Consider the following 24,538-nt stretch of genomic DNA (forward strand, 5'->3'; position numbering starts at 1 on the left):
CATGAAGACTGATTCTCTGCTGAGTCGCTGACATGAAGCCAGATTCTATGTTATGGGACCTCTCTCCTCTGTCTGGGTGTCGGGGCCTAAATTATATGACAATGGACTGTTCCAGTGGTGGGTGACGTGAAGCCTGATTCTCTGCTATGACATGAAGACTGATTCTCTGCTGACATGAAGCCTGATTCTCTGCTATGGGACCTCTCTCCAATTGATATTGGTTAATCTTTATTTATTTTATTTTTATTTATTTCCCTATCCACATTTGTTTGCAGGGGATTTAACTACATTTTGCTGCCTTTTGCAGCCCTCTAGCCCTTTCCTGGGCTGTTTTACAGCCTTTTTAGTGCCGAAAAGTTCGGGTCCCCATTGACTTCAATGGGGTTCGGGTTCAGGACGAAGTTCGGGTCGGGTTCGGGTCGGGTTCGGATCCCGAACCCGAACATTTTCGGGAAGTTCGGACGAACTTCTCGAACATCCAGGTGTTCGCTCAACTCTAATCATTTTCACACATGGATTTGCCACCACAGTGTCCAGACCTTAACCCTATTGAGAATCTTTGGGATGTGCTGGAGGAGGCTTTGCGCAGCAGTCAGGTGCAGTAATCAATGCAAGATCTTGGTGAAAAATTAACGCAACACTGGATGGAAATAAATCTTGTGACATTGCAGAAGCTGATCGAAATAATGCCACAGCAAATGCGTGCCGTAATCAAAGCTGAAGGCGGTCCAACAAAATATTAGAGTGTGTGACTTTTTTGGTGGCAACTTTTTTTTTGGACAGGCAGTATATATATATATATATATATATATATATATATATATATATAACCCTCCGTCTCTCTATGTGTATCTAGTATCTGCAATATGACAGGAAGATCTTCTGCCTGTGTGAGCTAGTAGATGATCATGTGACTGGTTATTTTAAGCATAGTTAGGATGTGCAGAGCAGGGTGAGGGGAAGGGCAGATTATTCACACCCACAAATATTCATGAGGGAGAGCTCAGTCATTGTTGTTACACGCCCCCAAAGCTTTGCTGCAGCTTGTAAACAAAGCAATAATAACAGAACCATGCAAAGGTGTAAGTATGGGTTTTTCTCAAGAAATCAAGCTTAACTAATGTATATGTTATTCTACTAGATCAATATGGTCAGGGCGTACACGGGTGTACTTCTTACAAATATTTCTCAACACAATGAATAAAGTACCAATATACCCATAAATATATCAATTTATTATATTCTTATAAAAAAAAAACATACATACAATAGCGTGGAAACAAATAAAGTGCCAACAAGCGATTGCTCACATCAATCCTATGACATCATGATGTAATGTCATGCATAGGCTACCATCTGAAGTACATCATAAAATATAAACATATATCAATGTCTTCTCAGATTAACTATGCAGCCATATCTGGTAAACATCCCAAAATGTCATGAAGACTATAAAGAGCACAGGATTCATCCTATACAGTACATCATATCCTATATCTATGCTGGTGAATTGGTCCACACAAACCGGGACCACTCTCAGCAGTACATTGATATATCCAAACACTGCACAATCCTATCTACTCTTACCTAGTCACTCAGGTGTGTGTGATGGCTCTCAATCGCTGGTTGGTGTGCCCCGTTACGCGCGTTTCGCGTTAGCTTCTTCCTGATGAGTTTTATAAGGTTTTTTTTTTTCCATAACTCGGATAACCCCTTTAATTCCGCCTTTTTTTTTTTTTTAAATCAAAACTTCTCTCTCTGATGCAACATTGCATGCAGGAGCCTGAGTATTATGTGCTGGGTGTCATTTTCACAATGTACCAGGTGTCTATTTTCAGAAAATATATGGTTGAGGGCAAATACTTCTTTTTAATAATTTAAATTGTATTTATTTGTCAAAAGTTTGAAAAAAGTGTCCTGGCAGAAAAATGGCACATTCATTTGCCAATATTCATTAAAATAAAATATTCGTACGGAGCTTCAACAAGGTGCACAGTGTCCACACCACATTAATTAACCCAAACACAATCTTAACCTCAGAGCAAATACATGGATTTATTCAAATGACCAGTAAAATGGATTAAAATAAATCTGTTACTTGTAATGTAGAAACGCAAGCTAACATACCTTCATATGGTAGATACTGAAACTCCATAGGTTCGCTCACTTCTTTATCAGATGGCCTTCTCAACTGCATCTGGACTTTCACAGGCTGATGGATTTCTGGATCTTGGTAGGGGGGTGTCTTGAAGACTATAGCTACCTGCCTGTGAACATCTGCTTGGGAAAACGACCCCCGTGCTTCCCAGTTTCCATGTACAAACACAACCTCAATATCTTCTAGGAAGGAAAAATACACAGTTACATTTTTCTTTGCATTCCAAATATATGATTATTTTTATTTATTTTTTGTTACTGATGACCTATCAACCGATCAGCTGTTTGAGAGGCAGCGACGCTCGTAGCAGCGACACAGACTTCTCTCTGTTTACCAAGCACTGCTCAGACCCATTTAAATCCATGGGGCTGAACTGCACCTAGGCCATGTGACTGATGAATGTGACATCACGTGGCCTAAGCAAAGCTGAGAAAGGCCACGGCGCTACTGCCTTCCCAAACAGCTGTCCAGTGGGGGTCGGGGGTGTTTGACCCCACCGATCACATACTGATGACCTATCTAGATGATAGAAAAAAACATCAATATGGAGTCGCACTCGCCAGATCTTACGGTCATCCGGAATGCAGCAGCCCACCTGGAGCCCTAGATCTATAGAGGCTCCTGAATGTAAAATCCAATAAGTGATAACGGAGGCAGCATGTCCGGTGAAAATCCCTTTATTGGGAACTGCTTACATGCAAAACGTGTTTAAAAGATTGCTACGTTTCGGCTATAGCATAGCCTTTGTCAAGCACCATGTGAACCCCAAATGATCCTGCTTAAAAAGTGTATGCCACATTGGTTCTCAGGAGTGCGATGCCTTTACCAGCATCTCTGGCGAGGGGTGGGCGGTTTGCTATGCGTCCCTAGCAACAGAGCGCTGCCTGGGGGAGGAGTAGGAGGTGGCTCGGCGGCACTGATGATCGCTAGGACGGGTTAGTCTGCGATCATGTGATCAGTGTCGGGCACGTGAGTGAACGACTCCTCCTCCCCACGGATGTATGTGTTCCATTACTCTCCATATGGGAGGACGTATAAATTATTATATATATATATATATATATATATATATATATATATATATATACATACATATATACACACATATACACACACACATACACAGTACAGACTAAGGCATCAAAACTATGAATTAACACATGTGGAATTATATACATAACAAACAAGTGTGAAACAACTGAAAATATGTCATATTCTAGGTTCTTCAAAGTAGCCACCTTTTGCTTTGATTACTGCTTTGCACACTCTTGGCATTCTCTTGATGAGCTTCAAGAGGTAGTCCCCTGAAATGGTCTTCCAACAGTCTTGAAGGAGTTCCCAGAGATGCTTAGCACTTGTTGGCCCTTTTGCCTTCACTCTGGGGTCCAGCTCACCCCAAACCATCTCGATTGGGTTCAGGTCCGGTGACTGTGGAGGCCAGGTCATCTGGCGCAGCACCCCATCACTCTCCTTCATGGTCAAATAGCCCTTACGTTCAAAGTTTTCCCAATTTTTCGGCTGACTGACTGACCTTCATTTCTTAAAGTAATGATGGCCAATCGTTTTTCTTTACTTAGCTGCTTTTTTCTTGCCATAATACAAATTCTAACAGTCTATTCAGTAGGACTATCAGCTGTGTATCCACCTGACTTCTCCTCAATGCAACTGATGGTCCCAACCTCATTTATAAGGCAAGAAATCCCACTTATTAAACCTGACAGGGCACACCTGTGAAGTGAAAACCATTTCAGGGGACTACCTCTTGAAGCTCATCAAGAGAATGCCAAGAGTGTGCAAAGCAGTAATCAAAGCAAAAGGTGGCTACTTTGAAGAACCTAGAGTATGACATATTTTCAATTGTTTCACACTTGTTTGTTATGTATATAATTCCACATGTGTTAATTCATAGTTTTGATGCCTTCATAGTCATGAAAATAAAGAAAACTCTTTGAATGAGAAGGTGTGTCCAAACTTTTGGTCTGTACTGTATATAATATATATATCTATATATGAAAAACAGACAGCACTCCAGATAAAAAGCAATGGTGTTTATTCACCCATGTGGAAGGCAACGTTTCAGCTCATACAAGAGCCTTTCTCAAGCAATGAACACAGTGCATGATGAGGTATATATAGTCCAACCCCTAATACATCACAATAAAATCAAATCAACAACAATATACAAAAATAAAGTGCAAATAGTGCATAGACAATGCATAAATACATAGAAGATGTGCATTATTCATAAGCGGCAGCCCGCACCAGTATTATAACATGTGTATAGTACAAGGCATATATATTATACCATAGAGTGCAATAATTAATGAGTGAATACAGGTGCACATAATCAACAATGCGGGAGGAGAGATGTAAGGTGACGCTGCAAGGAGGGAGTGGTGACATACCCAATGTTGTCCTCTGTATCACACACGCCAAGCCCCGCCGAATCCAGCGTTCCGATGAGAGCACTGCGCAAGCGCCAAGTTGCGTCAAGACCACGGCATGCCATCACCACATGTCGTTGCGGGAGCATGCGCAGTAATGCTAGGCCGCTCTGTCGGCCATTTTACAATAGGTAAGAGCCTCACAATACTGTGTGTGCGCATGTCCATGTAGGGAATAGACAGGACAGGCTGATCAACAAATACATTTTTGGCACAACTTGGGGATTAAAGCAGAGATACTAACGATCATATAAAATACAGGTATGTGGACACAGTGTTCATACATAGGGTACGCCCCACTTCACAATCTCGCAGCGTCCATCTCATCTGTGAAAATAAAAGCAAGAAGAAAAATTGAAAATGGCTTAGTGGTGTTCATAATACACCAAGTACCACCAGAGGTATATCGTATATCACATATATGACAATGTAGGGCAAACTGCTTATCTAGGAATACACCCCCAGGTTATAATCCATATTGAGCCCATTGGGTTTCAGACTATTCAAGGTATAAATCCAAAAGAGCTCTTTCTTTTTAAGCATCAATACTCTTTTGCCCCCACGTCTAGGCATTGGGACATGATCGATAGCCCAACATTTCAGGTGTTTTTCGGAGTGTTTAAAATGTTTGGGAACAGGAAGATACTTTCTTTTTTTGCGTATAGATAATCTGTGGTTGTTTAACCGCGTCTTGAGGTCGGTCGACGTTTCCCCCACATATAGTAACTTACACGGACAGGTCAAAACATAGATGACGAAGTTAGAGTTACACGTGAGGTGGAAACGAATCGAGTAAGAAACTCCAGTAGTAGGATGGACAAATGCCCTACATTTACCCATATATTTGCAATCAGTGCAGCAAAGGCAGGGAAAACTACCCTTACCATGTATGGTCAATGAAGCCTGTGTTAATTTAGACTTGGGGCCAATGTCTGCTTTAACAAGTTGATCACGCAGGTTTCTGGACCTACAATATGAAAAGAGGGGAGGGGATCTAAACTCTTGGATCTCACTGTGGCAACCTCCCAGGATCCCCCAATGTCGCTTGATAATACGGTTGATATCCTCACTTTGTTCCGTATATTTGTAAATAAAGGGGATCCTGGTCTGTGACCTATTGGATACCCTCCTCTCCAAAATACTACTTCTATCCAATCCATGGACTTTGGTGATGTGGGAATCAAGTAACTGGGATGGATAGCCCCTTTTTTAAAATTTTCTAGCCATAGTATTCAAGGCCAAATCAACCTTTTCAGGTTCAGAAACAATGCGTTTGACCCTAAGAAATTGTAAAAAGGGTAAATGCTTGAGCGTATTGCGTGGATGGCCACTATTGAAACATAGGAGGGTGTTTTTGTCCATGGGCTTAGTATACAGTTGTGTATGTAACTTGCCCTTGCTGAACATGACTGTAGTATCCAGAAACTGTAATTCAGTCTCTGAATGGACCAGGGTGAATTGTAGATCTTTATTTACACTATTTAAGAACATATGGAACTCTGTCAACTGAGCAACACTACCAGTCCATATGAGGAAGATGTCGTCGATGTATCTCCACCACCGCAGCAAATGGCTGCGGTGGTGGGACACAGACGACATGCTCCTCAAAGCACCTCATAAAGATGTTGGCATAGGTCAGTGCTGCGTTAGACCCCATCGCTACACCTCTTTTTTTTACAGAAAAAATGTATCCTGAAACAGGAAATAATTGTATCTTAAAATTATCTGCAGTAGGTCGATGATGAATTTCCTAGCAGATGTAGTGTAAGATGAAAGGCCAAGCATACGTTCAATTGCACCAATACCTAAATTATGGTCAATCGAAGTATACAAGGAAGTGACATCAAAAGACGCCAAATGGACATCATGGACACCAGTGAGCTCAATCCTATTCAACTTGCATAGGAAGTCAGTCGTATCTTGTATATACGACTCCGCCCCCACTGCAAAATCGTGTAGAACCTTATCAAGGAATATTGCAATGCAGCTAAAAATAGAATATATATATACACACAAGATACGACTGACTTCCTATGCAAGTTGAATAGGATTGAGCTCGCTGGTGTCCATGATGTCCATTTGGCATCTTGATGTCACTTCCTTGTATACGTCGATTGACTATAATTTGGGTATTGGTGCAATTGAACGTATGCTTGGCCTTTCATCTTACACTACATCTGCTAGGAAATTCATCATCGACCTACTGCAGATAATTTTAAGATACATGTTTTCAGCAAAAAAGAGGCGTAGCGATGGGGTCAAACGCAGCACCGACCAACATCTTTATGAGGTGCTGTGAGGAGCATGTCGTCTATGTGTCCCACCACCGCAGCCATTTGCTGCGGTGGTGGAGATACATCGACGACATCTTCCTCATATGGACTGGTAGTGTTGCTCAGTTGACCGGGTTCCATATGTTCTTAAATAGTGTAAATAAAGATCTACAATTCACCCTGGTCCATTCAGAGACTGAATTACAGTTTCTGGATACTACAGTCATGTTCAGCAAGGGCAAGTTACATACACAACTGTATACTAAGCCCACGGACAAAAACACCCTCCTATGTTTCAATAGTGGCCATCCACGCAATATGCTCAAGCATTTACCCTTTTTACAATTTCTTAGGGTCAAACGCATTGTTTCTGAACCTGAAAAGGTTGATTTGGCCTTGAATACTATGGCTAGAAAATTTAAAAAAAGGGGGTATCCATCCCAGTTACTTGATTCCCACATCACCAAAGTCCATGGATTGGATAGAAGTAGTATTTTGGAGAGGAGGGTATCCAATAGGTCACAGACCACGATCCCCTTTTGTGGCGAAACCAAACTCGCCACTGGGTTTTGGAGAGGACTGGCTGCTGGCCTCTTGCCCCTGGATTATGGGCCATATACTAACTTTTAAACCCCTGAACCTATTCAAGTGAATTTTGGATAGGTTTGTCCCCAAGTTATACTGTTTAAATTAATGTAAGTTATATGTATGGCCAATGTAAACTCACAAAGTTGTAACAATTTATAATAAGTGTAACTTGTCAGCTTGGGAGGAATATGCGGGTGTGTTTCTATTGTGCCATTGTCCCATTGTGTGTTTAAAATGGTGATGTCTGTTCTGTTGTCCTCACATGTGTATTGGCGATCTCCCTTTTGTCCTCAGAGATAATTGGATTGCTCTTCAGGTTGGCTCCGGGACAGAGAGGAGAAAACCATGATGCATTGTGGGGATATGTTGTCCTATGTCACAGTCTTCATTCTGGTCCTCTGGGGGCGTGAACGATTGGTTGCTGTAGTTACATTGTATGTGTTGTAAATTACTGATTGGTTGTATTTCAAACCCCTGTGGGCAGTACTATGTTTGTGGTTTATGAATAAAAGAGGCTGTATGTGAAGTACAGTCAGACCACTGCTTGACCCTCAACACGGAGCCTTGTCTCGTTATTGGGGGGATTCACTGTATGCTGTTAGAGGACCGATTGCCAGAAGTGTAAGATCCCTGTTCGTCTGCTAGCAGCTATTCGTGAGGTTCCAGTTTGGAATGCTACTTTGTATCCAGTTCGGGAGTTTGGTGTATCCTGCAGTAGCTGTGCCTGTCTCTCAGAAAGGGGCTTATCGCCTGAACAGATTTTAACCCCTTGTCTGCTGAAACGGTCCGTTACACCTTTATTTCCAAATATACGGAACAAAGTGAGGATATCAACCGTATTATCAAGCGACATTGGGGGATCCTGGGAGGTTGCCACAGTGAGATCCAAGAGTTTAGATCCCCTCCCCTCTTTTCATATTGTAGGTCCAGAAACCTGCGTGATCAACTTGTTAAAGCAGACATGGGCCCCAAGTCTAAATTAACACAGGCTTCCTTGACCATACATGGTAAGGGTAGTTTTCCCTGCCTTTGCTGCACTGATTGCATATATATGGGTAAAGGTAGGTCATTTGTCCATCCTACTACTGGAGTTTCTTACTCGATCCGTTTCCACCTCACGTGTAACTCTAACTTCGTCATCTATGTTTTGACCTGTCCGTGTAAGTTACTATATGTGGGGGAAACGTCGACCGACCTCAAGACGCGGTTAATCAACCACAGATTATCTATACGCAAAAAAAGAAAGGATCTTCCTGTTCCCAAACATTTTACGGAGTTTAAACATTCCGAAAAACACCTGAAATGTTGGGCTATCGATCATGTCCCCATGCCTAGACGTGGCGGCAATAGAGTATTGATGCTTAAAAAGAAAGAGCTCTTTTGGATTTATACCTTGAATAGTCTGAAACCCAAGGGGCTCAATATGGATTATAACCTGGGGGTGTATTCCTAGATAAGCAGTTTGCCCTACATTGTCATATATGTGATATACGATATACCTCTGGTGGTACTTGGTGTATTATGAACACCACTAAGCCATTTTCATTTTTTCTTCTTGCTTTTATTTTCACAGATGAGATGCACGCTGCGAGATTGTGAAGTGGGGCATCCCCTATGTATGAACACTGTGTCCACATACCTGTATTTTATATGATCGTTAGTATATCTGCTTTAATCCCCAAGTTGTGCCAAAAATTTATTTGTTTTGTTGATCAGCCTCTGAAGTGTTATAGTGTTATATTGTGTGTCTAAAATTGGGGGTGGTTCTTGGAGGGATCTGGTGGGCTCTGCTTATGGTGGCCACGGCGAGCCCCGTCGTGGTCGCCGTTGTGCGACGCCCATATGGGATGAGGGTCTGTGTCTCTAACGAGTTGCAGTCCCTCCCCTGTCTCCAACATATCCACGCCACAGAACACGGACTATTCTCAGTGATGCGCTGTCCTGTCTATTCCCTACATGGACATGCGCACACACATTATTGCGAGGCTCTTACCTATTGTAAAATGGCCGACTGAGCGGCCTAGCATTACTGCGCATGCTCCCGCAACGACATGTGATGTCATGCCGTGGTCTTGCGCAGTGCTCTCATTGGAATGCTGGATTCGGCGGGGCTTGGCATGTGTGTGGCACAGAGGACAACATTGGGTATGTCACCGCTCCCTCCTTGCAGCGTCACCTTACATCTCTCCTCCCACATTGTTGATTATGTGCACCTGTATTCACTCATTAATTATTGCACTCTATGGTATAATATATATGCCTTGTACTATACACATGTTATAATACTGGTGCGGGCTGCCGCTTATGAATAATGCATATCTTCTATGTATTTATGCATTGTCTATGCACTATTTGCACTTTATTTTTGTATATTGTTGTTGATTGATTTTATTGTGATGTATTAGGGGTTGGACTATATATACCTCATCATGCACTGTGTTCATTGCTTGAGAAAGGCTCTTGTATGAGCTGAAACGTTGCCTTCCACATGGGTGAATAAACACCATTGCTTTTTATCTGGAGTGCTGTCTGTTTTTCATCTCTATCCATACGGGGTAAGCAGCTACATCCCTGGACCTAGCACCCGCCATTGTTTGTTTCTCCAGTGCCGCCATTTTTTTCATTTCTATTCTATTCTATTATATAATATAATATAATATAATATATATATATATATATATATATATATATATAAAAGGTCACAGCAGCACAAGACCGATGATGTGGGTGCAGGTAATCCTAACAGCCGCAGGCTCAAACGGCTATAGGTAAGTATAGCATCAAAAGGATGAGGCAGCACTCCAGATAAAATGAAAAAATGGTGGATCTTTTATTCCCCTCTGCAACGTTTCAACCGCTCAATGCGGTCTTTCTCAAGCATACAACATGGTGTCATACAAGGGTATATATACCCATAATGCATAGCAAAAAATAAAGTGACAATAATTCAATTAAAAATATTCCAAGAATAAAAAACCATGTATAAAATACAATAAACATCTCAGAATTGTGAAAGTTACATCAATAGTGGTTTACATGATATAGTGCATCATATACAAAATTAATAATCATAATACAAACATAACAGTGCATTAATTAGGGACAATAAGACACATCATTACAATGTGATATCACCTGTGTATCCATATTCAAAGTGATCATAATCAATAGAGTTAAAAACTCACACGGCGGTGCATGGACAGGGGCGCCAAAGGTCCGTGTCCTCACAATCAGAATGCGCATGCCCAGGATCCCAGCAACGTCACGCACACAGACGCAGCCCTGCGACGTCACCACGGACACGTGAACAAGCACATGACCTACCAGACAATCACGTGACCAGTCCAGGGGAGGCGTCGGGCCAAGTCACGCCAGCGAGGCAAGCGTCGCCCCGGCCAACGACGCCGGCATAACCGGCGTCGTTGTCCCAGCAACCGCCAGCCAAACCCCGCAGGCGATGACGAGCCCATGCTAGAGAAAAATGGGCCGGCGCAGCCAGATTAGAACAGGAGGAGACGGGAGAGAAAACAAGGGGCACAGTAATCTGAAAAATTCAGAAAAACAAAAACAAACGGGAGCATATAAGCACCCCCATACGGTAACTGTATACAGGTTTAGAGAGTAGAGTGAACGTGGTATATAAGTATATCGGCACTAAGAAGGAACACCTTCCGGATCTGTGCCATACTAATATAGAGCATACTATGTGCCATACTAATATATTTTCAACGGACATGCTGCCTCGGTTATCACTTATTTGACTATCTAGATGATTGGTCATCAGTTTAAAAAAAAAAATTATATATATATATATATATATATATATATATATATATATATATATTTATATATTTCAGAAAGCCTTTTTATGTTCAAATCTGCATTCATATTTTCTGTTTTGCTTTACTGTTCCGTTATAGAAACAGAATAGCAATGGCAGCGCCAGATCAGTCACATGAACACCAAAAGGTCCCCACTGACAATAATGGGGGCTACTGCTCTGTGAACAGTAACCTATATACAGAACATTGGGTGACATAAATACGTAAAAGCAGTATCTAGATACAGAAGCATTTTTTTATTTTAAAGATACAAAAAAAAACTAAAACGCACATCTGTCAAGATCTAATGTAGAAATATTTACATAAAAAATTTATGTAGGACAACCTCTTTAATATAATGATAAAAATGCTTGCGATTTGGCACTGCTCTAGGAGTGCAGTTATAATGGAGGATGAGCCCCTTGAAATAACTGGTGGTTCTCAGTGATACAGTAAATATCCAAGATCCAAATTACATTTGAACCAGGTTTTACCTGGAAAACCACTTAAATATAAATATTATATACATACGCTACTGTGTTGCTGAGTGTAATGAGTTAACGCTCACCACAGTAAGAGTACAGTGCTGTAATGGTGAGGGCTCAGGAACCTGGCCCGCATCATCACTTGGAGGAGCCAACTGTATTACACAGCTGGAGCCCTGCTCTCACTGGTGGGATTGGAATGAAATGTATTTTTCGCTTTGTAAGATGAAAATGTCACTGCGTCTTATGGGACAAATAATTTTTCACAATAAGGCTACTTTCACACTGGTGTTTCTGGGTCCGCTTGTGAGATCTGTTTCAGGGATCTCACAAGCGGCCCAAAACGGATCAGTTTAGCCCCAATGCATTCTGAATGGATAAGGATTCGTTCAGAATGCATCAGTTTGCCTCCGTTCAGCCTCCATTCCGCTCTGGATGCGGACACCAAAACGCTGCTTGCTTGGAGAGTTTTGATGTCCGCCTGACGATGCGGAGCCAAACGGATCCGTTTTCACTGACACAATATTGTGCAATTAAAAACGGATCCGCCTCCCATTGACTTTCAGTGCAAGTCAAAACTGATCCGTTTGCATTATCATTAACAAAAAAACGTTTGGTTCATGGTAATGCAAACGGATCCGTTCTGAACGGATACCAGCGTTTGCATTATAGGTGTGGATCAGTCTGTGTAGATACCAGACGGATCCGCACCTAACACAGGTGTGAAAGTAGCCTTCGTGATATCAAAGCATGCCTAGAGAAATCTACTACAAGAGTCAATGAGGTCCCCACCAGTCTATTGTCATCTATAAAAAGTCTTAACATATTTTAGGCCTAGTAGCCAGTGTGAAAACTGCTTGATTTTAGGATTTTTATGTTTTTAATACACTGGCAAATGTTTGATTTAAACAATAGGTCATTTTCTGATGAAACATTCCCTTTAAAGGACCAAGCTTTTTTTTTTATCGTGACAAAAGATCCACAACTTTTTTCCCCCCACTTTTTCCATTAACACAGCTATGTGAGGCCTTAGTTTTTGAGGAATGAGTGAAAATTTTCAATGAGAATTTTGGAGTACATTACCTTTTAATGAACTTTTATTAAAATGACTGGTACCATTTTGAGATTTTTTTTTTTTTGGGGGGGGGGAGGGGGGTTGCGCAATATATATATATATATATTTTTTTTTACAGTTCTCAATAACATGTTACAGCCTATATACACCTTCAGGAGCATTTTATGATCACATTTTACCTAGCTTCTGCCTAGCTATGAGAATTTCACTTTTTGCCGGTCATCTAATAACTCTCTCTAAATTACTAATAGCTAAAAACACTTAGGGTCCCTTTACACGGGACGATGTACAAGCAGATTGTCGGGAAGGATGAGTTCCCTCGCGACAATCTGCTGATTGCTCGCAGAGGAGACCGCTGCATGTAAATCTCCTCTAGAGATGGGGGAGGAGCGACCGCTAATGCAATCATTCTTCCCCCATACAGACATGTTGTTGCTCAGCAGCAAATCATGTTTACACCACCATCTGCCACCGGGAAATAAGGATTGCTGTGCTGCACAAACTATCCAATTACCCAATAAACTAGCGTTTCACTCATTCATCGGGTAATTGCCCGTGCATTTACGCCACCAGTTCATCGCATATCAATTCTCGGCCTGTGTACAGGGTCCTTTATTTAAGCCTCCATATATCAGTAAGGTTACTTTCACACATCAGATCTGAATTCCAGCAGGCTGTTCTGGCAGAGAACAGCCTGCCTTAATTGATCGGATCCGGTACTGCCAGATGCGGATGGAATGTCCTCTGGCCACATTACATATAAGGCTACTTTCACACTAGAGCTTTTTGCGGATCCGTCATGGATCTGCAAAAACGATTAAGTTACAAAAATACAACCGCATGCATCTGTCATGAACGGATTCGGTTGTATTATGTCTTCTATAGCCATGACTGATCCATCTTGAACACCTCTGAAAGTCAATGGTCTATTGTGCCAGATGAAAGTCTATTGTGCCAGATTGTGTCAGAGAAAACTGATCCGTCCCCATTGACTTACATTGTGTGCCAGGATGGATACGTTTTGCGGTCCACCTGACGAAGTGGAGTCAAACGCTGCAGGCAGCATTTTGGTGTCCACCTCCAGAGCGGAATGGAGACGGAACGGAGGCAAACTGAGCAGATCCTTTTCCATTCAGAATGCATTAGGGCAAAACTGATCCGTTTTGGACCGCTTTTGAGAGCGCACAACGTATCTCAGAAACGAAAGCCAAAACGCTAGTATGAAAGTAGTTAATGGGGTCCGGAGGAGATCCATACACATTCCGGCAGATTAGCGGAGAACTGGCCGACAAACCGCTGCGGCTTGTGTCCGGCCGATTCTTTGCGCTAGAATGGGTGTTCATCAGAGAATAGAAAGTCAGAGATAAGGAGCCATCAGCTGAGCTACCTGACAATATACAGTAAAAACACATAGTATGCTACTAGAGAATATCAACTGTGTACAGAGAAAGGGGCTCAACATTTTTTTTATAAAGACCAATTAAAAATAATTTTTTGCTCAGAATAAGTACAATGCAATAAGTCCATAGCCTTTAACTTTATTGTTTAAGTTTAACTCTTCCAAAATAAAACTTTTGTATAGGGAAAAATGTTTTTTTTTTTTTACACTGTGCATGATTTTTTTATTAACTATTTTGTTATCTTTTTAGTCCTAGTAAAATATTTCACAATATCATTATTGGCTCACTGACTCAGTTTTACATGAACAGGCAATAATGTTTTATTACACTAAGAGGAAATCTATTATGCTGCACCTCTGTGACAGAGGGAGTACTGTCCCACTGTCAAACTACTTAGATGCCACGTTGCTATTATTTGCAACATCTAAAAGGAGTTAAATGGGCTTTACCGCAGTGGCCCACTATCAGTTACAGCCAGGCTCCTGTGGTAATCATGTGCAATCAGGATAATGTACCATATTTTTCACTCTATAAGACACACCTGACCATAAGACAAAAAAAAATAAAAAAATAAAAATATTTTCATCAGACCCTCAATCTTCATTAGACTTCTTACAGATCTGCATTCTGACAAAATGCTGTACAGTGTCAGTACACAAATATGGTACTTGTATGGAACTATTGTGCTCCTGCAGATTAAGTACACGTCATTCTGTGTTAAATAGACCGTGTCAACACAAAATGCAGTACAGTCTGCAGGAAAAATGTTATAAAGCAGGAGGAGCTGAGCAGATTAATATAGTTTTGTAGAAAAAGATACAGTAAAACTTTTATAATTCTATACATCTTAAACATTTCTCGGCCTGACAATCGCTAACAAGTGTTCATAGGAACACTCATCATCGTTTATCTGGCGGTGTAAAGGTGCCGCCGATTGCATGATGAACGAGTGAAATGCTAATTTTCCCAGTAATATGCTAGTTTGTGCATACACCTAAATTATCATTTGCAGGCATCAGATCGTGCTGTATAAACAGTGAACTGGGTGATCTCGACCTCAGAAAGAGCAGGGATTTAAGAGAGTTTCCAGATTTTTTTTTTTTTTACTTATAAGCAATCCTCTGGATAGGTCATCAATATCTGATAGGTGGGGGGTCCAACAACGGGAGTGCCGGTGGCTTTTCAAACAGCTGATCAGCAGGGGTCCAGGGTGTCAGACCCCCACTGATCAGATACTGATGACCTATCCTGAGAACAGGTCATCAGTTTTAAAATCTGAAACCAAAAAGTTGCAAGTTCTATGTAATCTTTTCCCACAAAACTATGTATCAATCTGCTCTGCTCTATAAAATGTTGCTGACTGCACTGCATTTCCTAGTGACAGGTTCTCTTTAAGAGGTTAAAGGGAGATTCCAATCTGATACGTTTATAGCATATCCACAGAATATAGTGTAAATATCTGATAAATTCAACACTCCAGAGAGAGTGCAGTCTATAGAAATTAGGAAAAAAAACTCTCAGCTCTTTAAACTACAATGGAGGTAGCCATACATATGTTCTGCCCTCAACTCTTCTAGCCAAAGAATGGGGTATTACTTTTGAAGTCCTGAACAATCTTTTAAACTGTAAATGAAATCTGCCTTTCAAGGTTAAGTCCTCCAGATTGTTGTCTACCCGGTTGTACACTTTTCATCCAAATAATATAAACAATAGAAACTAGTTTGTAAATGTACAAAGCGTGAAAAGGGTATTTTACAGTACAAAGAAAAATACAATTGGACACTTCAAAGCATATATGAATACAGTTTACCTTTTTGCACTTTATCGCACAGTAAAAATATCTCATCACCTCCCAAGCAACTCCCGGAGTTCTTATTCACTCTACAAATCTTCAGTTCAGCGGTGTTAGGGGCTCCTACAATCCAATAAAAAGAAGCACAAAAGTAAACAAGGCTGCACATCGATATAAATTTATCAAAAGCAAATTATTGCTGCTACTTATTAACGATCATTAAAAGGAATGTTCCACATATCTAGTTTTTATTAGTTAGATGGAAGTCTGTAAAAGAATTTGTGCGCGTTTTTAGGGTTGTAGCTATTCATTTTTTTTTTTTTTAAAAGGGGTTGTGCACGTTCGCCAAAACCTCCATTCCAGGACAGACCTGCAAAGCATACTTATTTGAACTCTGCATCACTTACACTATATACTGCTTACTCTAGAAAGGGGGGGAGGTTGTTTTGGAGCTGACAGATTCCCTTTAAAATATCTTGGGACTGCCATTTTCGGACACAAACTTCTGTACTGTTTTGGCCTAGTCTGCCAAGTAGTCTGCCATACAGCACATGCGGACTCTGATGCAAATGAATAGAAAAGGTCTACTGCAATCTCCAGGAAGTGATAGCGTTCAGACCCTACTAAAGAGCCATAAGAATAATAGGGGAGACACATACAGAGTCTTATTTGTGTGCTTGGTGTTGCAATGTGCCTTATCTATGCCACAAGCAGCACAATACAGCTGTAATACACTCCCCCGCAGGAAAGGTCAGCTATTATTATAGACAAAGCAGACAAAGTCAGGAGGAAAATATAATTCAAAGTAACAACTGAAATGGTTTAGCTATGCAAAGGAAGAGGATGTTAAATCGCTAGGTGTGGAAGCCTCAGCAGACTCCGGGTACTTTCACACTTGCGGCAGAGGATTCCGGCAGGCAGTTCTGTCGCCGGAAAAGCCAGATCCATTTTGCCGGAACACCTAATGCAGGATCCGGTACTAATACACTTCAATGCAAATTAATGCCGGATCCGGAATTCCAGGAAGTGTTCAGTCTTTTTGGCCGGAGATAAAACTGCAGCATGCTGCGGTATTTTCTCCGTCCAAAAAACGTAAGAGGGACTGAACGGGATTGCTCTCCATTCAGAATGCATTAGGATAAAACTGAACCGTTTTTTTTCCAGTATTGTGATGGAACTCAATACCGGAAAACAAAACGCTAGTGTGAACATAGCCTCAAATGGGTGCTGGTGATAATAATCGTGAAAACATATGCCACTTAGGGAGAGTTCACATCACCATTATTTTCCCATTCTTCTGAGCCATCAGAAGAACAAAAATAAAATAAAGATAAAGAAAAACGGATACTGTGCATATGTTAGGTACACTTGGCATCCGTTTGAGCCATTTCTGCCAAAGATCCTTTTTTTAAGATGGGAAAAAAAAATTCTCTGATGGAAATGGCTCAAACAGATGCCAAATGTGCTTAACTGATGCTCAGGATCAGTTTATCTTTATTTTTCTGCTCTTTTGATGGATCAGAAGAGCAGAAACATAACGGTGATGTGAACGCTCCCTTAATTGTCAGGCTACTTAGCTATAGAGGCTAGCCATGGCCACAAGGTACTTAAAGGGGTATTCTCATCTTCCCTTTTCATACTTTTCTTCCTTGAGCGCGACGTTCACTTCCTGGATTCTTCTCCCGGCCGGGCAATGTCCTGAACGTGCACGCCGCCGCGCATGCGCCATGGTGACTTAATCCTGGCCTGTATAGTACAGAGCCGGCGTGCGCGTTCGCGGCTCTGTACTATACTGGCCAGGAAGAAGTCATCATGGCACATGCGTGGCGGCGTGTTCAGGACATTGCGCGGCCCGGCCGGGAGAGAATCTTCAGTCTTCTGCGCAAGTGCGGCCCGGCGGGATTCGACAGAAGAGGTGGCCGTAACCAGGGGAGACCAAAGACAACATCAGGTAAGAGAGGACTTATTTTCTAAAAAAGGGTGGGAATTGGGTAATAACATGTATTTAGAAAAATGATCACTGTCAAATCATTAACAGATTTAACAGTGATCATTAAGATGAGAATACCCCTTTAAGAAAGGCTGTCTATTTAAACCTTCCCAACACGCCAATTATTCCAAATGGCAGATTTGTTGGCTTTTTAAGATGTACATTTTGGTGGTGGGAGGGGATGTATCTCCTGCTCCCAGAATGAGCGCGCAGTGACATCATTAACCCCTTAGGGACCCGTGACGTGTACCGGTACGGCATGGCTCCAGAGTCCTTAAGGACCCATGAGGTACCGGTACATCATGTATAGTTCCTATTACCGCCGCCCGGTGGGCGGTGATCGGAACCTGGTGACTGCACAAATCATTGAGAAGGGACCTTGGCTAAATGCGCGTGTCGCCGCAAACCGCAGGTCAATTCAGACCTGCGGTTTGCGGCTTTCACCTGGTGCCGCACCGGCGCCATCGGGTCCCCATGCGGCTGTAGGGGGGACCCGATGGCATTGAAGGCAGCGTGATGCTTTCCTTAGGCATCAGCGCTGCCTTCCGGTGACGAGCCTGTGAGATCCAGCCCCCTGGATCTCACAGGCCAGAAGCTGTATGAGTAATACACACTGTATTACTCATACAGCCAATGCATTCCAATACAGAAGTATTGGAATGCATTGTAAAAGATTAGACCCCCAAAAGTTCAAGTACCAAAGTGGGACAAAAAATAAAGTAAAAAAAACAAGTTAAAAAGTAAAAATAAACAAAAATGTCATTTTCCCCAAATAAAGTAAAAAAAAAAAAAATTGTAAAAAATAGGGGGGAGTATACATATTAGGTATCGACCGGCTCTATAAACATATCACATGACCTAACCCCTCAGATGAATACCGTAAAAAATAAAAACTGTGCTAAATAAACCATTTTTTTGTCACCTTACATCACAAAGTACAACAGCAAGCGATCAAAAAGGCGTTTGCCCACCAAAATAGTACCAATCTAACCGTCACCTCATCCCGCAAAAAATGAGCCCCTACCTGAGACAATCGCCCAAAAAATAAAAAAAACTATGGCTCAGAATATGGAGACACTAAAACATCATTTTTTTGTTTTAAAAAAGCTGTTAGTGTAAAACTTACATAAATAAAATAAAAAAAAAGTATACATATTTGGTATCGTCGCGTTCGTATCGACCGGCTCTATAAAAATATCACATGACCTGACCCCTCAGATGAACACCGTAAAAACTAAAAACTGTGCTAACTAAACCATTTTGTCACCTTACATCACAAAAAGTGTAATAGCAAGCGATCAAAAAGTCACACGCACCCCAAAATAGTTCCAATAAAACAAACAGTCATCTCATCCCGCAAAAATCATACCCTACCCAAGGTAATCCCCCAAAAACTGAAAAAAATTATGGCTCTCAGACTATGGAAACACTAAAACATGATTTTTTTTTGCTTCAAAAAAGAAATCATGGTATAAAACTTACATAAATAAAAAAAAAAAGTATACATATTAGATATCGCTGCATCCGTGACAACCTGGTCTATAAAAATATCACATGATCTAACCTGTCAGATGAATGTTGTAAATAACAAATAAAAACGGTGCAAAAACAGCTATTTCTTGTTATCTTGCCTCACAAAAAGTGTAATATAGAGCAACCAAAAATCATAAGTACCCTAAACTAGTACCAACAATACTGCCACCCTATCCCGTAGTTTCTAAAATAGGGCATCTTTTTTGGAGTTTCTACTCTAGCGGTGCATCAGGGGGGCTTCAAATGGGACATGGTGTCCAAAAAAAAAAAAAAAACAGTCCAGCAAAATCTGCCTTCCAGAAACCGTATGGCATTCCTTTCCTTCTGCGCCCTGCCGTGTGCCCGTACAGTAGTTTACGACCACATATGGGGTGTTTCTGTAAACTACAGAATCAGGGCCATAAAAAGCAAACAGTTTGGTTTGGCTGTTAACCCTTGCTTTGTAACTGGAAAAGAATTATTAAAATGGAAAATCTGCCAAAAAAGTGAAATTTTGAAATTGTATCTCTATTTTCCATTAATTCTTGTGGAACACCTAAAGGGTTAACAAAGTTTGTAAAATCAGTTTTGAATACCTTGAGGGGTGTAGTTTCTAGAATGGGGTCATTTTCGGGTGGTTTCTATTATGTAAGCCTCGCAAAGTGACTTCAGACCTGAACTGGTCCCTAAAAACTGTGTTTTTGAAAATTTTGGAAAAATTTCAAGATTTGCTTCTAAACTTCTAAGCCTTGTAACATCCCCAAAAAATAAAATATCATTCCCAAAATTATCCAAACATGAAGTAGACATATGGAGAATGTAAAGTAATACATATTTTTGGAGGTATTATTATGTATTATAGAAGTAGAGAAATTGAAACTTGGAAATTTGCAATTTTTTTACAAATTTTTGGTAAAATTGGTATTTTTTTTTATAGATACAAATTATATTTTTTAACTTCATTTTACCAGTGTCATGAAGTACAATATGTGACGAAAAAACAATCTCAGAATGGCCTAGATAAGTCAAAGCGTTTTAAAGTTAAAGTGACACTGGTCAGATTTGCAAAAAATGGCCAAGTCCTTAAGGTGAATTAGGGCGAGTCCTTAAGGGGTTAAGCTGAGCGCAGGCACTTTTCAATCAAGAGAGGAGTGACTTTTTTTTTAAACTCCTAAAAGGCCATATGGTTCTAGTGTACCTGTTAGGCCTCTTGCACACGAACGTGTGCGCCCCGTGGTCGTGCTATGGCCCGCAAAATGCGGGCCGCAATGCACGAACACCGTCTGTGGGGCAGTTGCAGCGGATCGCAGCCCCATTCACTTTAATGGGTCCGCGATCCTGCCATTCCGCAAAAAGATAGGACATGTTCTATCTTTTTGGGGAACAGAAGTACGGGACGAAACCCCACGGAAGCACTCCGTAGTGCTTCCGTAGGGTTCCATTCCGTGCTTCTTTCCCGCACCCCCGGATTTGCGGACCCATTCAAGTGAATGGGTCCGCATCTGTGATGCGGAATGCCCACGGAACGGCACCCGTGTATTGCGGATCTGCAAATGCGGTTCGCAATACAACAACGGGGTGCCCACGGAACGGCACCCGTGTATTGCGGATCTGCAAATGCGGTTCACAATACAACAACGGGGTGCACACGTTCGTGTGCAAGAGGCCTTAGACAGGTGCACTCCTGTCTAAGCGGCAATTAAAAACGGTCTCATTGATTTTAATGGGATCCGTCTGGCCGTGAAGATTTTTTGAGGGCTGCTAGTCACTGGTATTTTTTAACATTACTCTTTCTTTATATCCAAATATGTAGCAGCTTCACATTTGTTAAAAGGAGTAATAAAAGATATAAAATCTTTTATCATCATATGATTATCTTCATGTTACTCATTTAAACTGCCACATAGAAACATAAGAAAAGAAACAAAACAAAAGTAAAGAAATGAGTTTCAAAATACAAAAAAAAAAAAAAAGACAGCTCTTAGCTGTGTTGTTTTTCTGGAAGCACGGGCCCAGCCCAGACTCTGTTGTACGTAGACTTGATTCAAAAGAGAAAAATATGGTCCAGCTTCCCATAAAAAGCTTGTGACTTTATTACTTCCAATAAGAACTAAAATCCAAACACTGTTCATATACACAATCTACGATGTCATTGTCCATGCGTTTTGGACCCCTCAATTCTGGCCCTTATTCATGACATGCAAAAAAGTTATAATCACGCGATGTAACAATCCACCTGGACTACTGCATCACATGATCCATAGGCAAGGAGAACTAACCAGACAAAGGGGGGAAAAAACAAACAAAAAAAAAACACTGAATATAACAAAAGAAAAAGAACAAAAAAAGGGAGAAAAAAAAAGAATATACACCATAAAAAACAAAATTTTTAGCGATATTGTAAAATTAAGTCATGTTTTCTGTTCAAGCCTGTTCGAAAACAGCTTCCCAATTCATACATCCAATATGCCTCACGACTGAGGAGTTTCAGTTTATGGTCTCCTCCTCTAATGGGAAGGGTGACTCTTTCCACCCCTTGGACAGAAAACGCTGTTGTATCGCCTTTGTGTACAGTGGCAAAATAAAGACGACTACCAGCAGATAAGAGTTGCACACTGCTCAAAAAAATAAAGGGAACACAAAAATAACACATCCTAGATCTGAATTAATTAAATATTCTTCTGAAATACTTTGTTCTTTACATAGTTGAATGTGCTGACAACAAAATCACACAAAAATTAAAAAATGGAAATCAAATTTTTCAACCCATGAAGGTCTGGATTTAGAGTCACACTCAAAATTAAAGTGAAAAAACACACTACAGGCTGATCCAACTTTGATGTAATGTCCTTAAAGGGTTTCTATCACTTCGTATGACATAATTAGCTGTCAGACACTAGCGATCCGCTAGTGTCTGCTCTGGCCAACCATCCTAATATAACAGCTTTTGGGGCAGCCGTTTTGCTAAAAAAAATAACTTTTATAAATATGCTAATGAGCCTCTAGGTGCTATGTGGGCGTCATTAGCACCTAGAGGCTCCGTCTACCTTCATAAACAGCCACCGCCCAGCGCGTCCCTCCAGCCCGCCCATCTCCTGCTGAATGCGATCCTCCGTGTGACGCAGAGGACGAATTCTCGCGCATGCGCCGTGCGGATCGCTAGTGTCCGACAGCTAATTAAGTCATACGAAGTGATAGAAACCCTTTAAAACAAGTCAAAATAAGGCTCAGTAGTGTGTGTGGCCTCCACGTGCCTGTATGACCTCCCTACAATGCCTGTGCATGCTCCTGATGAGGTGGCGGACGGTCTCCTGAGGGATCTCCTCCCAGACCTGGACTAAAGCATCTGCCAACTCCTGGACAGTCTGTGGTGCAACGCGACGTTGGTGGATAGAGCGAGACATGATGTCCCAGATGTGCTCAATTGGATTCAGGTCTGGGGAACGGGCGGGCCAGTCCATAGCATCAATGCCTTTGTCTTGCAGGAACTGCTGACACACTCCAGCCACATGAGGTCTAGCATTGTCTTGCATTAGGAGGAACCCAGGGCCAACCGCACCAGCATATGGTCTCACAAGGGGTCTGAGGATCTCATCTCGGTACCTAATGACAGTCAGGCTACCTCTGGCGAGCACATGGAGGGCTGTGTGGCCCATCAAAGAAATGCCACCCCACACCATTACTGACCCAATGCCAAACCGGTCATGCTGGGGGATGTTGCAGGCAGCAGAACATTCTCCACGGCGTCTCCAGACTTTGTCACGTCTGTCACATGTGCTCAGTGTGAACCTGCTTTCATCTGTGAAGAGCACAGGGCGCCAGTGGCGAATTTGCTAATCTTGATGTTCTCTGGCAAATGCCAAACGTCCTGCACGGTGTTGGGCTGTAAGCACAACCCCCACCTGTGGACGTCGGGCCCTCATATCACCCTCATGGAGTCTATTTCTGACCGTTTGAGCAGACACATGCACATTTGGGCCTGCTGGAGGTCATTTTGCATTGCTCTGGCAGTTCTCCTCCTGTTCCTCCTTGCACAAAGGCGGAGATAGCGGTCCTGCTGCTGGGTTGTTGCACTCCTACAGCCTCCTCCATGTCTCCTGATGTACTGGCCTGTCTCCTGGTAGCGCCTCCATGCTCTGGACACTACGCTGACAGACACAGCAAACCTTCTTGCCACAGCTCGCATTGATGTGCCATCCTGGATAAGCTGCACTACCTGAGCCACTTGTGTGGGTTGTAGACTCCGTCTCATGCTACCACTAGAGTGAAAGCACCGCCAGCATTCAAAAGTGACCAAAACATCAGCCAGGAAGCATAGGAACTGAGAAGTGGTCAGGTCCCCACCTGCAGAACCACTCCTTTATTGGGGGTGTCTTGCTAATTGCCTATAATTTCCACCTGTTGTCTATCCCATTTGCACAACAGCATGTGAAATTGATTGTCACTCAGTGTTGCTTCCTAAGTGGACCATTTGATTTCACAGAAGTGTGATTGACTTGGAGTTACATTGTGTTGTTTAAGTGTTCCCTTTATTTTTTTGAGCAGTGTATAATGAGGTATATCTGATATGTGTTTACGTATTCTACTTTTTATCTGCTGTGTAGTGCAACCTACATATTGTACTAGACAGTCTTTGCAAGTGATTGGATATACCGCATATTGCGTGTTACAATTCAAATACTGTTTAATGGAGTGACCTTTACCATTTGTGGTCGAAGTTATATTTTGGCATACTGCCATATGGTTACAGCAAATACATCTTTTGCTGCTGCATTTGTAGCTGCCTTTTTGGGTTAAACACACAGGTGGAGTTGTGGGCCGTTCATAAAGACTGGGGCTAATTCTTTGCCCTATGGTAGTTACTCTGCGGGCCACACATTTAACCCCTTCATTGACTATTTCTCTCCACTCCTGATCAAAATTCAAAACTGGTAAATGTAGCTGTATGATCTTACAAATCTCCATATATTCCTTACTATAACCTGTCACAAAAGTCACTG

General features: G+C 41.7%; 1 protein-coding gene across 3 annotated transcripts in view; it reads right to left on the reverse strand.

The window, feature by feature from the left end:
- The window catches only part of RELA (RELA proto-oncogene, NF-kB subunit), a 130,705-nt gene that overhangs the window by 20,381 nt on the left and 85,786 nt on the right, over positions 1 to 24,538 (reverse strand). For 2 of the 3 annotated variants that reach the window (XM_040409477.1, XM_040409480.1), the window contains 2 exons: positions 16,055 to 16,159; positions 2,128 to 2,340 (listed from right to left, as the gene is read on the reverse strand). In XM_040409477.1, coding sequence (XP_040265411.1) covers positions 2,128 to 2,340; positions 16,055 to 16,159 — 318 coding nt within the window. The remainder of the gene's footprint in view (positions 1 to 2,127; positions 2,341 to 16,054; positions 16,160 to 24,538) is intronic. The other variant, XM_040409478.1, reaches the window with a different exon arrangement.

Source organism: Bufo bufo, chromosome 10 (assembly GCF_905171765.1).
Source record: "Bufo bufo chromosome 10, aBufBuf1.1, whole genome shotgun sequence".
Lineage (NCBI taxonomy): Eukaryota > Metazoa > Chordata > Amphibia > Anura > Bufonidae > Bufo > Bufo bufo.